Source organism: Diuraphis noxia, unplaced genomic scaffold (genome assembly GCF_037042655.1).
Source record: "Diuraphis noxia isolate RWA-SAM2 unplaced genomic scaffold, SU_Dnox_SAM2 contig0003, whole genome shotgun sequence".
Lineage (NCBI taxonomy): Eukaryota > Metazoa > Arthropoda > Insecta > Hemiptera > Aphididae > Diuraphis > Diuraphis noxia.
In genome coordinates, this window is record NW_028301713.1 from 71,214,892 (window position 1) to 71,237,157 (window position 22,266).

Genomic DNA, 22,266 nt, shown 5'->3' on the forward strand with positions numbered 1-22,266 from the left:
GAAATAAAAATCGAGCTAGATCGCTTCGATTCAGTTTGATGTTATGTAAAATTTCTGTCCACGGTACAACATTGTGTCGTGTACCATTATTGTTATGTGTTGTAATCGTCTTAAGATTTAGACGTGTGCTGAATTATTCCCATATTATATTCGATACGTTCGTAAACTGACGTGGTGTAACGAATGACGCGCGGACTGCTATTTAGGTATAGTATTAGATGACCCACATTCGTATACGGGCATTTAATCGAAAAACGAAGATCACTCGTTAAAATACGTTAATAGACAATTAAAATATCAAGATTCTATGATTTTCATTATCTATACATGATACGCATAAATAGTATAATACATAAATACATGGTGACGCGAAACCGACATTATATACATTTTTTTAGTAACTGCAATCTTTCCGAGTGATGTGAGACTGCGTTGAATTATCGCGTATTGAAGCGAGACGTTGAGTTCTACTCAATTATACAGTGAGTATTATATTATTATGTTATATTTAACAGACTTTGAAAATAAATGGCCGTATATATCACATTACTATTATACTCGACACACGTAACATATCATTATTGGCCGTATATTAATAAGAAAAATCACATGTTTACACAGTTTGCCTTGCTGTTTTGCTGTATGTTTGCAGTGCAACATACACATATATACATATATATTATAAATACTTATAAAATACAATATTAGAACGTACAATATCTCTTAGTTCTATAAAAAGTATTAACAACATAAATCAACCCAATGCCATATCCAGGATGATTCAAAATCAAATCTCCCTTCTCATCAAAGCGTCACGCTGTTATGAATTCCTAGCCATGTCGGAATCTCTGGTAACGAAACAGCTGGAATCTATGCTAAACGAGCGATAAACTCCCCCGAAGCCTCCTTAGTGCACATTTGCTCTCTAAATGACATCAAGGGAGTTATACAGTCTCTGACACTGCAACAGTGGCCACTACGTTCGACCCGGGTCGATAATATTGTAAAAATACGTATTATTAGTATACCTAACCCAAATAGTATATAGCGGTGGAGTTATATAATATACACAGAACGGATACACTGTGAAATTTTACCAGACGATGACTGCGTCGTATTTGATAGGACGAGCTGCAGGTGTCTTGTAAATCCACAGGTCTGTGCACAGTTGTTATATTGTTGTTGTTATTTAAGCCGCCATTATAGCGGCCGCCCGGATCAGGGTGCGCGCGCTCACCACGTCACACGACGCGAAACCGCCGCACGTCCGCACAAAAATCAACCACCGTATTCCGCGTGCCAAAAAACGAAAATATATATAACACAGACGATGATATAATTATTGTAGTTTGTGCCGAAATACGAACGACTTAACATAACAGGTAAGTTAAATTATCATTATAATCAACGACGATAATATATTATAGCCGTCATAACTTATCATCTAGGTTAGGTATAAATATTGGTTTATAATAAGCGAAAAACTATTTTCGTGCAATACTATGGACTACTACTACTCGTTCAAATTATAATATAATATTTTCGTAGTATATATACCACCCAATGTTATATCTACCACCACAACGTCACATAATATTTTAAAGTTCTAGAATAAATGCGGGATGCGTCGATGTCTCGACTGGAAAACGAAATTTCGAGTGTTCGAGAGCTATTAGTGGACACGAAAACAAGCCTATTGTTGGACCGTGGTTTAGAGGTCATTCCCATTTCCCCCGCGGGATCGTATGGCTTTCGGTGGGTGAGTGTGTGGGCGGGTGGAGTGAGGGCGTCTGACGGCCGTTGTTGCGGGCGACGATCGTGGTATAATACCTACCGAAGGGCGGCAAACAAAGTAATTATCACAATATCGGCTCGTGTTTTTCTGTTATTTTTTTTCCCAAGCACCCATTATTTCAAAGATTATACGAGAGAAACTATTTTCATCAGTAATCTCTTTAATTTACTAAACTCTATAATACGCGCGGCTTAAGGTTTAATAATTTCATCATTGTTACGATATTATTATTATTATTATTATGCAGCCTGACGGTGCATTATAATAATAATAATATGCACTAGCGGCTGAAATAGAGTTCAGAAACTTTTGTAAACGATTCCTAACCAGTGTGAGAGGAGGGTTCGACATTCAAATGCCTCGAAAACCATAGGCGTGTGATTTTCATTGGTAAAATAATAATATGTATTTATTAAATAATATACACTCTTCACATTAAAAGGAATATTGTACATTATTAGATAAATTGAAATAAAAATTATATTCAAACTTCAAAATACACACAACAAATCTGATAACATACTTCATTTTAGTAAAATTATTTCTATTGAAGCTGGTGTTAAATAAATACCGTTATGCACGACCATTGTTATTTCTATACCCTATTAAAACACTTAAATTATAAAATTCACTGTTGTCTATTGCGTCTCCACTGAATAAATTTCTTTTTGAAAATTCAGTTTCTCGAAAATTAAAAAATACTGGTTATAAACAATAATATAATTCTATAACATTACAATATTTTCGTATTTTTGGATAAATGTTTTTAATTTTATAATTTATTATACACAAAATATACAATATCTATTTTTGGCTAGTTAATTATATCAAATCACGCAGAGAACGTAAACGATACAGAATGTCACGGTGAATTGACATACTGTTGTAACTATGCATTAAGTATTCAAATTTAAATTAAGCACAAGCTTAAAAAAAGAGGTCGTGCGAGGAACACACAATGTTTAAAATTTTAAATAATAAATGACTCATAAATTGTACGGACTACATGCAGAACATAAGAAATATCAAGACAGTTAGTTAAACTATTGAAAATAACGTCCTTTAGAAAGTGACAAAATTTCTAAAGGATATAAAACACGTGCTAAGGGTGGCCAATGTAGTTATTCTCCCGTTCTCTTCAATAACAACTAATCCTCATAGGATCAAAAGTGAATACAAATTATTTTTATTTTTAACATCCCTGCGACGTTGGTTGGGACTGCATCAGCAGCGTCGAAATTCAAAACCAATTCGCATTTTCATTTCAATTTATCATAGGGTAAAGTCTCATTGTGTTAGGGGATGAAAAAACGTCACAGTTGTTAGTCAGTTTTTGGGAAGAAAAGAGAAAAAATATATTATTAATGATGTTTATGGTCGTTTTTCCCTTCTCAGTCCTCACGCAAAAAACCAATAACTTGGCACCGACAAAGGACGACTGTTGTACATTATTTTTAACAGCTAACAGCTACTTTTAAACATGTTCTTCTGACAAGCCGAAAACGTTAATAGTTGTATAATTTTTATAAATATAAAAATAAAAGGAAACAAAAGGCAAAACAAAAAACTTTACAGTGCACTTATTTAAAATAAAGGTACAAAACCTTATTTTTTATCAAAATTATATCTAAGTAGTTCCCGTTTTTATGGCAATTAATATTATATATGTTTGGATTATTAAAATTATGATTTATTTAATGAAAAAAATAAGTGCGTTTGTGTGTAATATTATTCAAATGAGAGCATTAACAACAACAGGCAACAATGAACGGAGAACATTCTTTGAATAGCACAACAAAGTAATCGTAGTATGGCGAAGCTAACAAACCGTGAAGGAGACCATGCTGGGCCTCACAGCCACGTCCTATCCCTCCGCCTTCATCCTCATCAACCATCTCCCTCCACTCGTTTATACATCCCACTGTATACCGGTGTAACATTTTTTTTTTAATCAAAAATAATTTATTACCATCAAAGATTATTAATAACGAATATCGTAGCCGGGTTATTGTTAATGGAATATTAATGGCTAATTTACTGATTGTCGTCCTTTAATTGCATATGGGTGAAAAACAATAAGCTCAAAATCGTGTTTGAATGTCTCAGCGACGAGATCGAGTTGTGTTTGTGTGTGTAAGTAAAGTATAGGAACATAATATTTTCAACTATTTCGGCCACAACCACCGTCAACAATACACATGCGCTACCGTTAGAAAACCAATATACCAAAAATATGAAGTCGAGGTCACCCCGTGTAATTCGTTCGTTTATAATTTTTTTTTTTTTTCGAGCATATTAAAAAATATTTTTATAATGTTTGTGACGTTTGTGTTTCATCACTTTCTCGATCGACTATTCCACGAAACACCAATAATATTATATTTTAAAAATATAATTTATTTTAGTCAGTTATGCTTTATAAACAAAATAGGTTTTTTTTTTTTAATTTTAGAACCTTCAGCGATAGCTATTACAGTTCAATAATTAATTAATTACAAAATAGTTAATATAAAACAAAAATCAAATATCATTTGACGTTATAATACCAATAAAAACACAATATTTTTTGAGTACCAAACTAATATATTAATACAAATGACTGTTTAAAATAATATTATATCGTCGATTTTCGGCATGTATATTCGTTGTTTAAATTAAGGCACGCATGTCCTTGGTGGCTTGGTTCTTAATTTTATTATAAACTAAAAATCAATTAATTATAAACACGGTTCAGAAAATTGATTTTTTTTAACAAAAACTATTGTCTTGTATAATAATATAAACAAAATGCTCGGTTATCGGTTCAAAAATATAAATAATGTGCATATAATTCCAAACCAGAAGTTATAACGTGCAAAGGAGGATTAAAGTAAAATTTAATATAAGACTTGGGTAACCATTACCATTTGGTTGTAATACGATATATTGATAGCGTTTTCTGGAACAATAACATAATGTTATATTCGGTTAGAGTACCTAGGTACTATTATACCCACATGGGTTGTTTGTTAATGGCTCAGGCGTTAAGTGAAATCCGGTCACAATGTAATACTTATCATTTATCTTTAATAAGCATAAACAAGACACACATATTATTACAATCTCGAGATAAAATAAATAAATAGTAACCACAAACAATAAACCACGCTAGTTACATTTACTACATTATTATATACCTAATAAGAATCATTTTTAGTAATATGATGCTGGAGGTCTGTTATACATACAATATGTAACATCACATATTATCATTATGTTTTAATTTTTAAGGTTATGGAAAAGCAAATAGTTTGCTGCCATTAATAATGTTATTTGTATTCGGTATACTATCAAGTTTGCGGTAAAGTAAAATAGCGCACTACCTATAGTAAAATATTATGTTGTGTTTTAAGTGCATCATGCCCATTCTTTTGAACCGAAATAATCGTATATCCAACCCCTATAGAAACGCCGCGAATTAAGTCACATCGTAGCTTAACACGTTGATTAAATTTGCCGTGAAAATTGTCTCAGATTGAGCGATGCGTAGCAACAATGAACCGCATTGTTAGTGCAGATCGATTTCCGTATTCACTTTATCCAGTTATCCCGGTCATGGTCTCGTCGTATGAACATGTCCGAACATTTTACTACCGCGGTAACAGTTGCAGCGCGCGCCTGCAATTTATATTAATGAAAATAATATTATTATGACTGGCGCAAAAAGCGAAAAATATGTCCTTGTCGTGCGATCCTCACAGTGCAGTCATGGTCAATAGCGTATCCTTATCCATCGGCGAGGGGTTGATAGATTGCTGACACCACATTTTTGTAATAATAACCTATAATAATAATAACATGCGTTGCAGTCCGCCCGGAAGTCAAAGAGTTATTATTGTTATTATTATTATTTGGTGCATAATAGTTAATGAAAAAAAAATGATCCCAGTCGGACGATCAATTAATATTGAAAAGTTCGTGTCACACCGTGTTTACGATTACGGTTACGAACACAAAGAATTAAGGAGATTTAAAGTTCCAACAACGAAGTTTTTTAATATTTTGTTGTTATTATGTAGCGCGATAATCGATTAGGTTCGTTAGGTTGAGTTTGCATAGTTGAAACATCACAGGTTTTTGAAACAGTAGTGTTTATTTGAAAACAACAAATTTTGATCACACTCGCTGCTATTATCCGTCTCATATAAACGCAATATTTTAACGTATACAAATGAAACCATTTCGAGTATTTCGATTTTTGACACGAGCACACAAACGGACTTATTAAAATAATTCCACCTGCATAAGTGAATAATCAGTCACATGCCCTTTTTGAAAATACCAATTAAAATTACAGCTGCGCGTCAAAAAAAAAAAAAAAAAAAAAACTAGCATAGTGGTTCTATTTTCATTTTAAATTAGTCTAAAGTAAATTAACCGAAACCTGTCAAGAAGATCCGTTCATGTTTTATAAGTTATTTATGTAATGCTTTTAATAGAAGATAAGATAACTACTATGGTATCTTACAAAAAAAAAAAATGTTTATATATTGGGAACACGCGCACTTCAGATTAGGTAAGTTTCTACAAGACAACAACCTATATATGAGTCGTATACAAATGATGAATTCCAAGTTTATACTCATTAAGTATTTTAATTTGTTTGCTTATACCACCATTATCGCATTAACTAAGTACAGATAATAGTAAATGAATTATTTACGAATTCGTTAGTTTTAACACAACGATATGAAAACTCGGCGGTGATTGATAACTTGTTATCGAAAATACTGAATTATTAGAGTCACAAGAGTCAAAGTTTTCAATTGACAAACTTTCTAAACACAGCGTAGTCGTCGGAAACGAAAATTCAAATTAAGACTATTTAAAATTAAAATAACAACTATAATATATTATACCATTACAATATCATCACATTGTGAAAGATGAAATTAGCTCACCTAAATTCAACATTAGATATGTGCGGTTACTGCAGCATCGATGATTAATAATAATTTATTACTGACTTTAGGTCATCGAATGAATTTTCAAAGTGAATTTATATTCTGATACAAAATCATTGAAAACAAAATAAGTAACGAGAAAAATGTTGTAATAGATACCTAGGTACCTATTGCTCATAAAACGTGTTGAGTGTAACGACTTTTGGACGTGTTTATCGTTTTATTATTTGTAGCTCGTTTAAATAAATACAAGGGAGAGTTTTGTGTTCGTGCGTTTAAAATATTGTTATAATAATAATCACAACCTCTCTTGCGGTGGCGGTTTGTCCACGTGCCGTTTCGGATGAATCGAGAATGCGGCGGCGGTGCTGGTAACCACAGCTATACTACTACCGCGGTACAACGCAAAGTGTACGTGTATTATAATATTATACTACGAGCTGTATACACGTGAAAAAACCATGACCTCGAAAAACGCACTGTTATGGTGGGTCGGCATCAACACGATTTGTTCCGTCGCGACGATGCTGTAGTTGCCGATCTTTATATAGCGTATAATACCATAATATAATGTACATTCTGGGTAGCTATTATGTTATAATCGTGTACGGAGGGGTGTATTCGGACGACGAGGGTTGTGCTGGGCGACGTGGAGGGTGGTGGTGCAGGACGACAGCCGGCGGAGATCGAGTGTGGGGCAGACGACACGATGTCGAGCCACTTACAGCGTTGTCGGGGGTAGTGAGATGACACGGGGGAAGAGGGGGGTTTAAAGAACAAGAAAGAAAAGAAGAAAAAAAGGTCCGGCCGGCACAAACAGGTAATCGTCCAACCTCCCGGGGCCTTCGCCTACCACATCACATCACGCACCAATATATTGTGATGTTGTTATATATTATATGATGTGTACAGCGCGTGTATCGTGTGTGTAAGACGGTAGACGTGATATTTATTTTCGAGTGTATTTTTCGTCGTCTTCTTCTCCTGCGGGTCTAGTTTATTCTCCTCAACGTGTGCATAAACTCGTAATATTATCGATAATTATATACGTATATGACACACACGTGTGCACAGCAATAAGTCATAAAATAATGTTATCGTAAACGCACCGAAGCATCGACTCGTAAAATTACGATAGTCGCCTGCATTAGTTATTCGTACTATTATAACTTCAACGTGGTGACCGGTGCGGCGCGTGAGCACCCCCGACTGGGGTGACTAGCCATCTGGCGCGTCTTAAACTCCAAACACGTCCTCCCGTTTCGACCACACGCGTCTGTACCAACACACTGCACTGGACTTAAGATACGGCGCTATAATATTACACACGTTTACACACGCACACATACGAGTGCCATCGAATATTGTACAATATATTATATTATGTACTCACACTAAAATATATAGTGCGTTCGTATAATATTATGATATCGTGTGCGAGCACATGGATCGAATGACTATATTATATACTTCATCTTGTACGACGGGCACATTTCGTGGTGGTCTTCCCAACACGTGCAGTGCGATGGACACACGACGACCGTCACCGCACAGTCACCGACCGACCCAGTCGTGGTGTCTTACACGCGTTCCCTTATTATTATGGCAGTGAGGATGCGCAGAAAAACCGATTATGGTCGACCCGTAGCACGTTCTCAACAGCTCTGTATCATAATAATATATTCGTAATCGCGACGATGACAATAATGATAGGGAATAATATTATATTGACATTGATCAGCGTTGGCACAACAATATGGACGATGTTTGAGTTATTATGTGGAGTGCTTGTGATTATAGCATTTACACGATGCGTCTCTTCGGCGTCAGAGAGATGGATCATCGTCATAATAATATCTCAGAAAAGTTGAATTTTGTTTCCACGGTGCCAATAGGTTGTACGAGGTATTTAATAGTGATAACTGATAGTAATAAATTATTCGCAGACAATTTGGCGAATAACTGAAATATTACGACGTTTGTTGGAGTTCGGCGATTACTTTTATGAGAATTGAGTAACACGCGTCATAATAATCACGGCTAGAAATTATAATATTATAATGGTTTTTCGTCGTATATGACTACTGTCATTCACTCGTTAACGCCACTGAGTTATATTGCCTATGGCTACCTTATAAAACAGTCAAAACACAATCGTAACTTACCATATTATAAAGTCTCCATTATATTTTGATTATGGTTTCGTTAATACCGTAGAATATTTAGCTTTATTTAAAACATGGTAAAGCGCAACCTCAACGAAATATGATATAATAACAGCTGTGCGATTTAGGTCGTTTAAACACTTTAAACACTCTGAACAAGTGTTTGCCACAGACCAAAATAGCTTATAATAATATCGCCATGCGTCACAAGTACCTATATTACCAAGGGGTGCCTGAACAATGCGGTTCGATCGTCGAATGCTCTGTTTAGTGTATACATACTATATTAACATAATATTATATATTAGTAATAACTTCGTATACGGTTGTGATAAAATAATCGAAGTCGTCTAACGCGAACAATTATTGGGAGGAGGAGAGAGAGAGAAATCACATCGTGATTCTTGAACCCACATTGAAAAATTAAACGTCCAGTTTGAAACAGATTTTTTTCCACAGTTATATACTTGTTATAATATTGTGTTGCTGTTGTAGTGCCAACGTTGTTATTTTGTACGTATGTACAAATAACGCTACAACGTTATTGGTAGGTACAACAGGTAGCGGTGGTACGATGTGTCTGTAGCACTACCTACGTTACAGGTACAATAAAAGTACAAAGAAAAATATTATAAGGGGGACATTGGATTTGGTTTTTGTTGAAAATCGACCGCGTGACGCCCAACGCCTTTGACAATCGCGAGATTTCGATATAGCGATTTATATTGTACGGTGTGACAATCGTTTTTGGGCAGTCGACGATGTCTCGTGTCCCGACCGGACTTTATAGTAACATAAAATAAATCCACGTACCGCTAGGGCAGTCGAACGAGTGACATTACGACTATATAATATTAATATGATATTATACACAAACTGCGCTGATAATAACAGTGTCACATGAGAGATTACAATTACTTGTTATGTTTTATCCACTAATTTCGTTATAATAATAATATCATCTCATACAGGTGGTCAAAAAAATAAACTGAAATAAAGAGAAAAGTCAAATGAAAATAATATTCCATAATAATTGAATTTTCTCAATTTTTGTATTTATTCATGTCCATTCTAATGACTGTTTGTACGATTTTACATAATTGTTATAATGTACTAATTTTATTTCGTACTATAGGCCGCCATATTATATAATATGTGTACTACACGAGTGCTATACAAAATTATTTTAGATACTGTTATACCTATATTGTATTATGCATATCAAAATAATTATAATACATTGATCCCTAAAAATATTTTGATTATTTGAATAAACAATCTACAGTTTATTTACATTTTTTTGTACCATAAGCATAATTGTTGTTTATTGTAGATTTTGACAATATCGAGAAAGAAGTAGCTCATTAGCAACACTTATAGAGACTTCAAAATGTTAACGGTTTTAATTTTCAAACAATGAATAGTGATAAAAAAAAAAAACTATACATATAGTATAGTTTTTTTTTTAAATTTTGTTTGAATTATTATTACAAAATAGATTAAAATTAAAACCGTACAATTATAATACTGCTATGTTTAAAAAAAAAAAAAAATGTTTAGCTATTTGGTAGCTTCGATAGTTGCAGTGTTTTAACGCCTTTCTATCCAAAAAAAAAAAAAAAAAAAACGCTAATTCAATCGATAAAGTAATGGTTATTTTGAAACCGCAAAAAAACAATATCATCACTGTTCGGGTGCTAAATTCAATTAATGGTGCATTAAATTAAAACGAACATAAAAGCCTTTGCGTATAGAGCGTAATCTCAACCAAACACAAAAAAGTAACCTCATCCGCATGTGGTTATGTATAATAATTGATGATAATAATAATAATATATATCGTGTCAACGAAAATCCTTATTATGTCACACGGTTCACCGTGTAATAAATGATAATTCAGTTAATAAATAAATTTTGAAATATCTTCAATAGATACTATATATTAAATATATATATTTATATATATATTAGGTACATAGTCTATTTAGCACATATAGATTGAAAAAAAATTGACACAAAATATATTTAGGTTCACCACGTCCCGACGTCAGTAATTTTGTATAATCGACAAAACAACTATCATAATAATCATCATCGTCGCTGTATACAATATGTGTGTAACATTATATACAATAATATGAAATATGCATAATATTACAATACAATTATGATATGTATGATGTATTTAATCGTTACGGATATACAACGAGTCCGTCGACTGTCTTATGAAGAGTTTTTCATGACATATTACATGGAAATAAAAACCGCAAGTAAATGAATAAGGGATTGTAGAGGCATATAAATAGTGCGTACAATGCGTAAACGTACGTACGTATAGATTTCTAAACATTTAACAATAATATCGTTATATACGTATTTTGTCCTTTACGGAGGGAAAAACGTCGTTCTCACGGCCCTTTTAGTTCAACAAATTTTTATCGTATATGTACCTACCTACCAACTACATTACTGTAGGCACAGTTGTTTCGGAACGTTTCGAAATCACGGGACACCCGTCGACGACCAACGGTTATTTAGCCGGACTCGACGGGGGATAAATAGCATACAGGTTCGATGTGTATTATATTATTATTATTTGTAGATAATTGTGCGAGTACGCGCCGGCCAAGATCATATTGTGCTATTATTGTACTGCACTCCTCGGCGAGTTCCGTACAGTTTTGGTCGGCCGACTGCGTATAAACGACATTTTATACAACACACTCATCGTACGAATATAATACAAAGTGTATATACGCACATAGGTTCGGTGTGTCTAATTGAAACAACCCTGAGAAGACATTTAGAAATGTCCACTTAGTTAATGCAATAACGCCATTGTTACATTGTTCCTATTTGTGTTCCATCATTATTATGCCAATAAATATCAATTAAATTGTAATTTGTGTTGTTTTTTCGTGTTTGGAACAAAAATTATTACTTCCTTAATGGACCATGCGACAGGAATGCTGTTTATTACAAAAATAAATATAAAAGAAAGAAAAAATAACACATATTATATAATCATATAATATATTATTTAGAATGGAAAGGGTCTTTTATGTTTTAAAACTTTATATTTTTTCTACCTCCTCTGCCACTTCTCACCATCACCCTGGCCAAACACCCTCTGCCCGTACGCCTGCACCACCTAACCCACATGCGTTTTTCGAGAATTATTGCCGTGCAAATATCGACTTTGGCGAACTTCTTGTCTGGCGGATAAGGAGAATAAAAATAAAGTTTTATAACGTCAGTATTATACATGTCTCTCCCCTCGTCTTCTCACATACTCGTTTGACACGAGCTTTAAAGTAGTGCTAAAAAACATTCTCAACCGGGTTCTCAACAATATTCCTCTTTGGTAAATAATACTCTTATTTCCTATTGTCTATTATTACCGGCTCTATAATCTATTTTCGATGCACACTGTGGCGTGGTCTCTTGTTTGGTAATTACTTCGTAATATATTAATAATAATTGATAATAATATAATTACTTTGACGTTTTAATTTGAAAATTTACTGCACCTAAAGTATAACACTATAGATTAAATTATTGAAATTGTTGTAATTGAATTATTTTGTGTGACCAATTAGTGATTTAAAAACCAGGTAGCTGGTAAGTACTCGAAATGCTATTATATTTGTATACAAAATTAAAAATATATAAAATGTTTATTAACGTTAGAAAATAAACAAGCTTTAATATACACGGAATAAAAATTATTTTAGTTCAAGTTATTTCCATAATAAACTACAGGGATTATGGTAAAATTTTAATAACATTCAAAGTATACTGCAGCTTGTTTATTTTATGAGACGGTATTGATTTTTTTGTTTTTAATTTATTCAAACCGTTTCAATACCTACTATTTCTATGGTTTGAAACTTTTATATAAAAGGGGTTCTAACAATCCGTTGCAGCTTAATACAATAATAAAAATGTATTTTATATATTCAACAAATAATTTTCCATTTATAATGAAGTTCATAAATAAACATTATATTTAATAAGAAAACGGATTCATAATTAGTGAATATATTTTTTAAATAAAACTTTTATTCGAATAATTTTTAACAATATTCATTGAATTTAATACCAACAAACAGAATGAAATTAAACTTGTGTTAGTCATTTAATTAATTCAAAAATACGTTTGAAGAACACTGCATCAGTATATTATAATGATTTACGATATATTCCATGTTTTTAACATTTTAATCAATGACAACAATGCGTTTAATGTGAACAAAATTAATTATTGAAAAACACTATGCCATGCGTTGATAAGATATTCAGACTTTAGCTTACTTTTTTTTTTGTAATTAAACACATTGTTATTCCATTGTATTTGATGATACATCGCGTAATCCGAATACGTATATAGCGTTGATCAGATGATAATTTATGTTACCCGTAATTAGATCATAAACGATATAACGCTATGACCCATATTACATCATTTATTTACACATTGAAGTTATTGTCGGTCCGCGATTGAGACGTTAAACAAAAAAATCACACAGTCTAACAACTCAAAGCTACCATATTACATTTTATAGGTTGCCACTTAATTTAAGTCCTGAACGGTTTCAAGTTCGATCAGAGTGCATATTAACATTGCGCGTGTACAGCACGGTTACCGAATAAACGCACAAAAGCATTGCCATAAATCGAACGTATTTTAGAAGAATGAACCAAAAGGGTAGTGACTACAGAGGGAACACGCACAATAGGCTTTGGCATTGTTGTCATTGTTTCTGAAGTGGGCGTATGTTGTATTGTGTATTCCTCTCATTTGGTGCGTTCCTATAATTTCGTCCGAAGATTTATAGTGCTATTAAAACAAAACAGGATAAAAAAAAGTGGAGAGAAAACAAAATTATTTCTCTGGGGTGAACGAGCCGGTGGCGGGGTTGACTGATGGCTGGTGGGTGATGGGTGGGCGGGTAGAGGAAACGATCGTCGAAAGAATTATCATGTGTCATAATTTACAATAACCTTTAAACAGGCGTACGAACGGACCTGTTCCGATGTATATATACCTATGTTTTCCAGATTATTTAATTATTGTAATAAATTTCAGTAATTTATTCTTGTCGAGGAGATATTAGTTAAAATATAAAACAAAATAATCACTCCGTCCTCAGTGTGCCTGTTATGTTTTTTCCTTCTTTCTTACAATTGATCGGTTGCGTTTGCGTTACGTGAAACCGCAATGACGTAAAATCGTTGTTTATTTTTACTCTGTTTAAATTCGAATGGACTCCAGTGGCTGAACGTTCTTGATATTTAAAAACCATTATTAATTACTATGCAGCTCTGTCGATAATCTGGTTTTATGAAGAAAATTATATGTAAGAGTAAATTAGTTGCACAATTGATTCAATCAATTAATAATTAGGTACACCGAATGTCACTATTACTGGACCAATTGAAAAGTTTTGCTGATAATTTATTATAATAGGTGTCATTGTAAAAAATGATCAATCTTTGAAATTTTTAGATACAGATTGCATACATAAGTATCCACTTATATTATATGTTATAAATTATTTTTGAAAAATATTTTGAAACTGTAAATATTGTTTCTGCAGAAAGCAGTTACTTAAACTGTACACGTATGAACAAAATCTGCTTATTGAGTATCTATATGTTATAAATATTATATTATATTCATGCATCTCTTGCATAAATGTTTGAACAGCCAAGTCTAAACGGTTTGAGTATATGTCGGAATGAAGAAGACGGAAGTAAATTGTAAGTATGATGGAATATTATTTAAAATATCAAAATGCATAATGCATTTTCCATGTACATTTTAGAATTCATCATCTTCGACTCAAGAGTTCATCATTTTTCCATTACCCATTGAAGAGACACTCAAAATCGAATTCGTATGATATTAAATAATATGATATTTTGTATGGAGAAATGAGCATTTATTTAGAAATTGTGTGTAACTTATTTTTTCTTATTTCCCGCAGCACAAGTAGTAGTATAACATATTGTTCTCTTCTTATTTGATTTCTATATGTGACGTTTTATTATTATACGACGCGTTCAGTTAAAAGAAAATATCTCATCATATTCTATCTCCCCCTCCGCCCACATACCACTCAATGAAAATAATAACGTATTATATTCCAATATTGTAAGAAAAATGCAATTTTATTTTTTATTTTTGCGAGGGAGCTAAGCACGATGAATAAATATTTATGAATAACATACTTCTTTATTTTCGAGTTTCGTAACGATTACAAAACACTTTGTTTTACAGCATCATAATAATATTCGAATTATTGTTATTATTATTATTTCCCTTTCAACTTTTCCATAGCGGACTTGTTATAATTACACATATAGTACTTATCATAATCATTAAAATATAATTACTGTCTATTCCATATTGACTACTGACCATTTCGAATTTATTTGATAATATTGCTTTATAACAGTATAATTTTTTTTTTTTAATTTAATAATATGCATTTTAGGTTATATTGTTATCGAACTTTCCCTTGTTACTCTATAATAATTATTCGATGTCTAGCAGTTATAATTCCCGCATTTTTTTATTTATGAACGTCTTTGGAATATTACACCGATGACCGGTATCGTCTTTAGATCAACGTCCTTGGTAAAATTGCATCCTTCTCGTCTGATAAAATCAGATTATTATATTATATTTTTTTCGATGAAAATAATTCGACTTTTTCTTACAGTTGATAAATTAATTTTTTTCAATATTATTTTGATGTTTCTGTCGTTTCATCACATAGTGTATGAAAAAACAAAATGGACAATTTTAGCAGTTGCGGTAATTATAATATTTATGTATAATACACGTATATTTTATATTTATGTCTAAAAGAGATCCACTTTAAAATTTAGTTTTTTATCATCACTAGAACACCACACACAATTTTTCACATTCATGTGATGAAAACCTGTCAATTACGTGATTGGATACACTATATAGTATCATTAGTATCTGCAGACATGTTTCTATTTCCCGCAGAAATAATAGTTTCCCACCAGTTTTACATAATATTCTCAGTATCATTCAAAATGTCTTCAACGATGTCTTTTACGATTATATAGTTCAATTAAATCAAAAACAACCGCGAGTAAATATGTCATAATTTTATTTCAGATGAATATCAAGAAGTAAAATTAGTGAAAATCCGCGAGTACCAATTGCCCGGTTTGGAACGTGCAGTAGTCATCTACGTCCAAAAAAAAGAAAATTTGGTTCAACAGGACAGGGAAGTGTTCATTAGCCATAGTATGGACCGAGATAATAATACGGAACTATCCAAAACTAAGTTTTCACAGCTCCAAAATAATTTTGAAGACATGGCAATAGGGCAAGTAGATTCAAAGATTTCTAAGGCTATGTCAAAAAATCAAATTTCCAATAACGTCAAAACAACACAAATTAACAGACCGATCAAGTTTGAAAAACAAATTATGTCATTAAAAAAAAAGGAATATCCTTCTATGACATTCCTCGAAGAACTAAAAGAACGCGTAAGTAATTATTTACCTAAAACAGCTGAGAATTTATAAATGCACAACTAAAATTTGTTTAATGACTTTTAATTTAAATGATAAATGTATTAACAATTTGTATAGATATTAATGTAATGTTTTAATGATTTACCTAATGTTGTATAATTTTGTGACTCAACTAACGTGGTTTTTCTAATTAACATTTTAAACATTATGTAATTATCGTATAACTGTCAAGGTTAAGTATAACTCAAATTATATAGTTAACTATTTTCTGAATAAAAACAATGGTATTTTCTATGGGCGTTTTATTTAATGAAAACACGAATTGAACTGGTATTTAATTTATGTGTAATACCAAGGTACACTGTAATGGACTGCTGCGCAGCTGCAGCGATGGGATTATAGTTTTTTGTTCTCTTTCAAGACATCCTGATTTAAAAACGCGACAATGATTCGAAATTCACATTAATAAATCTAACCTATTTTACATTTTTTATGGCCCATCATTAACACACTTAATTGTTATCAATAGGGCCCATTCTTTATAATAGCAAGCGATTACGAACAAACAAAATCTGGAATCGAGTGATTTATTGAATTTAAAAATATACATTTAAAATCAATAAAACTTAAGAATGTTACGTGTAGTGGTATTGTAGAAACATTGAGGTCATCCAGTGAAGTGTTTTAAAAATCTATAAGCCAGATAACCACACACGGAAAGAGGTCGGACTCTTATGGATATTGGCTCTATAATAATTGTTCTCAATAATGTGTGTTATATACTTATATAGGTATATTGGTATATATATATTATTATAAATTAATTAATGTTATAATTATTATTTTTTTAATTATAAATAAGTAAACAGTTATAATATTAGGCGTGTGGTCATTTACACATACGAATTAATCGAGGGTGATAGCTTTTTATATTATAACGGTATAATAGTTATTTATCTATTTAGCTAGGTACAATAGTATAAAACTATTTTAAGACTAATATGTACGTCATATTGTTATGTTACTCGCAAAACGAAACTTTGGGTTCATAAAACCCGCATGAAAACATAAGTAACTTAACTGTTGTTTATTGAAGATTTTTGATTTTGTTTCACTTCGTATATTTAATCAAGATATAATTATTTATTCATTAATGCTCAATTCATAATAAATATAATATATTATCATTAACCACGTTTCATTTGCCTGCACATACGTTAGTAATTAGTAATTACCTAATATTATAATATTTAGATTTTAGATATTCTGACGTTTACCACTCAAATTATTTAAAATTATTTTTATTTTAGGTCAGCAAATTATTTCATCACATAATTCAAATATTCATAGGTGTTCACATACCTACCGAAAAAATCCACTCGAGATTACATTTTATTTTTAGAATAATGACGTTTCTTTTAATATACATTATAGAACCAAGTCAAACTAAAATTATTGATATCACGATACAGATATGGAATGTTATATTTAGAATATAATTAAATACGTTTAGTAAACGTATTGTTCTTATCAACGCTTTTATTTTAATAAGTAGATGAACAGGAAAAAATATTGCGTTTCGATTTATTAGATACGCATCTAAACATATCAAGAAAATAAAATGAATTTAAATCGGAGCGTAATGAACCAATTAGTATTCATGGATAGAACACTTTTTATTACCATTAAATCAGAAAAACCCCGGCTGGCAATAAAAAATGTACATTAAAAAACAGGGAGAGTAAGGGGGGACAGGAAAAAGGTCATGACGTGTGCTTACACTTGACTCTTTTTTTCAATAAGTCCCCGGGTAATAAAGTACTGGTGGAAGCACAATAGCAATCTAATAAATTATTCTGAATCTTTATTTTAAGTCTCTTATCGTGTTGCCTTAGTATAAATTGTATACACATATAAATATATCTAATATATAATAATATATAAAACGAGTATTAGCATACAATAGAAAATAACGAGAAAGAGTGAGAGGGATTGAGTTTGAAAAATAAAAAAATAAATGTTATAATCTTCGTTTCTAGAATGCTTGTACATATTTTTTTTTTTTTACTTTTTGTTGCGCCAGTTGTCTGCGTGTGTGGCTGACAAAGCAAAGAGAAGAAATCGAACGATTGTTTACAACATGTGTTCGTCAGCGAGTGTGTGGTTAATGGAGCCGGTTTTCAGTTTACCTACCTATATATTATACTTGTCGACTGTCGTCGTCCCGTCATGAGAAAATCGGGAAGAGAATATATCTACGCCACGACAACCGACGTATGCGTTTTCATTTCTGTTGAATTTTTCGGGACTGAGTAACTATAGAGCACCCACCTGTAAATGCCGGACCGGAATTTTATATATCGGCGCACGGGGCACGTGTGCCCTCGGATCTCGACGAAATCGCACAAAATCTAATCGACTTGAGCTATAATAATATTATTACATTATGGTCGGCGCGAGAAGTGGTCAGAAATCGGTCGTTGACTACAATAATACGATACGTAGCGGTACTTAATATTACGTTACCCATATACTATATTCAGTTTGGCCAGTTAATTCGTAAAACGGATGTTAATTTAATTTTAACTGTACGACCATTACGGCACGCGAATCAGTCATATTACATTATGACATGTCTGCATGCATTGCGTTAAGGGCAAATTTTCGGCGATTCGGTCAAATTATAATTTTTTTTTTTTTTTTGTAACTGTTAAACGTTTTGCACGACTGATACAGTATAGATCACGTGATGGTGTATTTTACAATAAATATGGGAACGAAACCGATCGACTGATTTTCGTTTTGTTTTTACTCTTACTGTACTATTTAATATTATCGGATTGTATCCATATTGGAAATGTGGAATTCCTAAGTGATCGTATAGGTACTGTGTTTGAAGATGCTGGCTGCTAGGTTCAAGGCCAACCAAGGTCATGGTTGGTTGACCCGACTCGGGCACCGGTGGTTAATTCATTAATCGTTGTTACCAACGATTTCTCGACCGCAGTATTATTTTCTCGTTTTATTATTTTTTTTTTATATACATAGGTATATACCAATCTCCCCAATTGATTTGAGTTGTAATAATATGAAATCGATTATTATTTTAACGAACCTTTTCTGTTTAATTTAACTATATAGATATAGTATTAATCATTAAAAATAAAGAATAAAAAAATACTAACATAACCGGTTTTAGCTAGTCATAATTTACATTCTTATATTTCTACCCAATCTACAAAGACGTTGAATAATTACAATTATTATTTATTTTAAAAACCATATTATTAAGCATTAGTTGGTTTTTTTTCAATTCGTTTCAATAATTATTATTAGATTTGAAATTTGAACCATCACAATAGTTATATTATTTTTTAAATTATCTAAATTTGTAGATACGACATTCAATGTTAATAAATATTTTATTCTATTTTTCAGTGGGGGACTAATAAAATATTGTAATTACCTTGTATAAATATTGATCGAACATTCGGCATACGTCAACGTCGTTTCCAATGCAATAAGTAGCTTCCATATTTCGCACTAAAATTTAATACAAGGTCCTAGGCGATCCTAGGACTATAGACGACAGGAAAAAATTGTCAAACATATAAGATAACAACGATATTCGAAAATGGTTGAAATTTAAAAAAAAAATTAAAATTATTTGATTATCTTTCACAAGAAACGCACTTCACTAGTATATTTGAAATACAATAAAATTACGCGAAAGATAAATTAACGAAACGAAAGAAAAAACATAAAAGTCAAACGTATGGGTAAATAATATTTAAAACCGTGCGGCAATGTCGTCGAATTCGAGTTCCGGCGCGGCAGACGAAATAAAAACGAAAAAAAAAATTTAATGAAAAAACCGAACAAAAAGTAAAAATCAGTAAAAACAAATAAAAGTATTGCAGTTTTCTCGCGATGCGACTACACGCGTGCACGGCGAACGGCGATAAAAAAATAATACAATATAATATGTAAGTAATATTGTGATAATTACGCCACAATAATATTGTGATCTTGTATGGTACCTATATTATATTATTATTATAATATAGAACAAACACGAACGGTTCTTGCGAATCGATTACAATATTATATCGCGTACTTTTATTACTATCATCACTGCTATTACTATTATTATTATTATTGTGTTATTATTATTAGCACATCCGGGCGAGGAGAGCGCGTCGAACTCGGTGTCGTGTGGTTAATAGTCGCGGGCGAACCACATGAATCTCACATGCGACGAGTCCGGGAGCGGAGTACGAAAAACCCGAGTCGACCGCGGCGACACCTGTACGCGGACCGGGGCAACTGCGCGCCGCACAGAATCTCTCTCCACCCACATTACGCGCGGCCGGCGGGTTGCGGGGTACGGCAATGTCCGCCGCCGACGCCGGTCGGAAGGGGATGTGCGCTTGTGTGTGTGAGTGTTTGGTCGTCCGTGGGTGGGGGAGGAACGTCGCGACGCCGACGTTAAAACGGTGCGTTTAATAACGAAATGTTGTAAAATAATAATGATATTGTAGTTTGAAAATATTATTACAATAATTTCAGTAAAAAAAAAAAAAACAATTCCGTCGGGTCTTGGACGTTTTGTTTTTGAGACATTTCTGTAGACATTTTTTTCAATCATTTTCAAACAGTAGGTGATTATATTTACGTCATATTTTTCCCGACACAGAATAACTCATGACTTTTTCCCTGAATTCGAAAATCTAACAGTATAATAATTAAACGAACTAAGATTATGGCATTTACACAAAAATAAAATAACACATTACATTAAATGTCTGAAATCTATTATATACATTATCACACTAGTTACGCAATGGAAATTGTTTTTTTTTCAGTTGTAGTTATAAATTATAATATTATATTATCAAAATTACCAATATAATACATTATACAGTTATATCAATTATACTATAAATTAACCGAATTGTAATTATAGACAAATAACACATTATAATATATAAAATATAATGGAAATTATAGAGATTAAAATGATTTCAATTTCCTGCATCATATACTATATTAATTTTAATAATAATTGTCCTAACAGTATACCAATTTATATTATTATTTAAATTAGGTACACATTTTTTTATGTCAAATGCAAGTCAGACGGATTTAAAAATAATTACAAAATTGTTTGTATACATACCGATTATTACAATGGTCGTGATTTCGAAAAACCGTATGTCAAAAAAAAAAAATCACAAAAGGCAACCAGAAATTATTCAGCTGTTCCTGTTTATGAGCGTTTAATACAAAACTCCATTGCCTCTGTACAGACAACATAATATATTTTATGGATACTTATATACAGAGTGAATCGCTAAGCATGCCCATACCCAATTTATCCTTTATCATGACAATTTTTCAAATAATACTGTTAACGTATGAAATGTTTGAATTCACTTAAAGGCCATATGTTAGGTAGGTACTCAGATTTGTTTACTATTTCCTAGAGTGGTGATACCTACAAACTTCACTTTCCTGTAAATAAAATACAATTCATTTTTTTTTAAGTTTGTGTAATACATAAAAAGATCAAAATTTGAACAATAGTAGTTAATAAAAGCAAAAGAGATAAAAATAATTTAAATATGACAATTATATAATGTAAGTACCTATATTTGAAAATATAGTCATTATAAGTACCTATGTACCTATATGTGTTATTAAGAATTAAATTAAATTTGAATAAATTCAGTGTTAAAGAAAAAAATAAATGGAAGTGAGCATGTTTTTTGATTCACTCTGTATTTATACACTGGTATAGTGACGTACAACATGATTATATTACTATGGCTCGGACCTC

The 22,266-nt window shown here is 32.0% G+C and overlaps 1 protein-coding gene across 6 annotated transcripts in view; it reads right to left on the minus strand.

Annotated features, from left to right (window-relative positions):
* Positions 1-20,690, minus strand: part of LOC107164695 (uncharacterized) — a 104,659-nt gene extending 83,969 nt beyond the window's left edge. For 4 of the 6 annotated variants that reach the window (XM_089222417.1, XM_089222422.1, XM_089222420.1 and 1 more), the window contains exon 1: positions 19,894-20,690. In XM_089222417.1, coding sequence (XP_089078543.1) covers positions 19,894-19,962 — 69 coding nt within the window. In that variant the 5' untranslated portion in view covers positions 19,963-20,690. The remainder of the gene's footprint in view (positions 1-19,893) is intronic. The other 2 variants (XM_089222418.1, XM_089222423.1) reach the window with 1 other exon arrangement.
* Between the last annotated feature and the right edge of the window lie 1,576 nt (positions 20,691-22,266).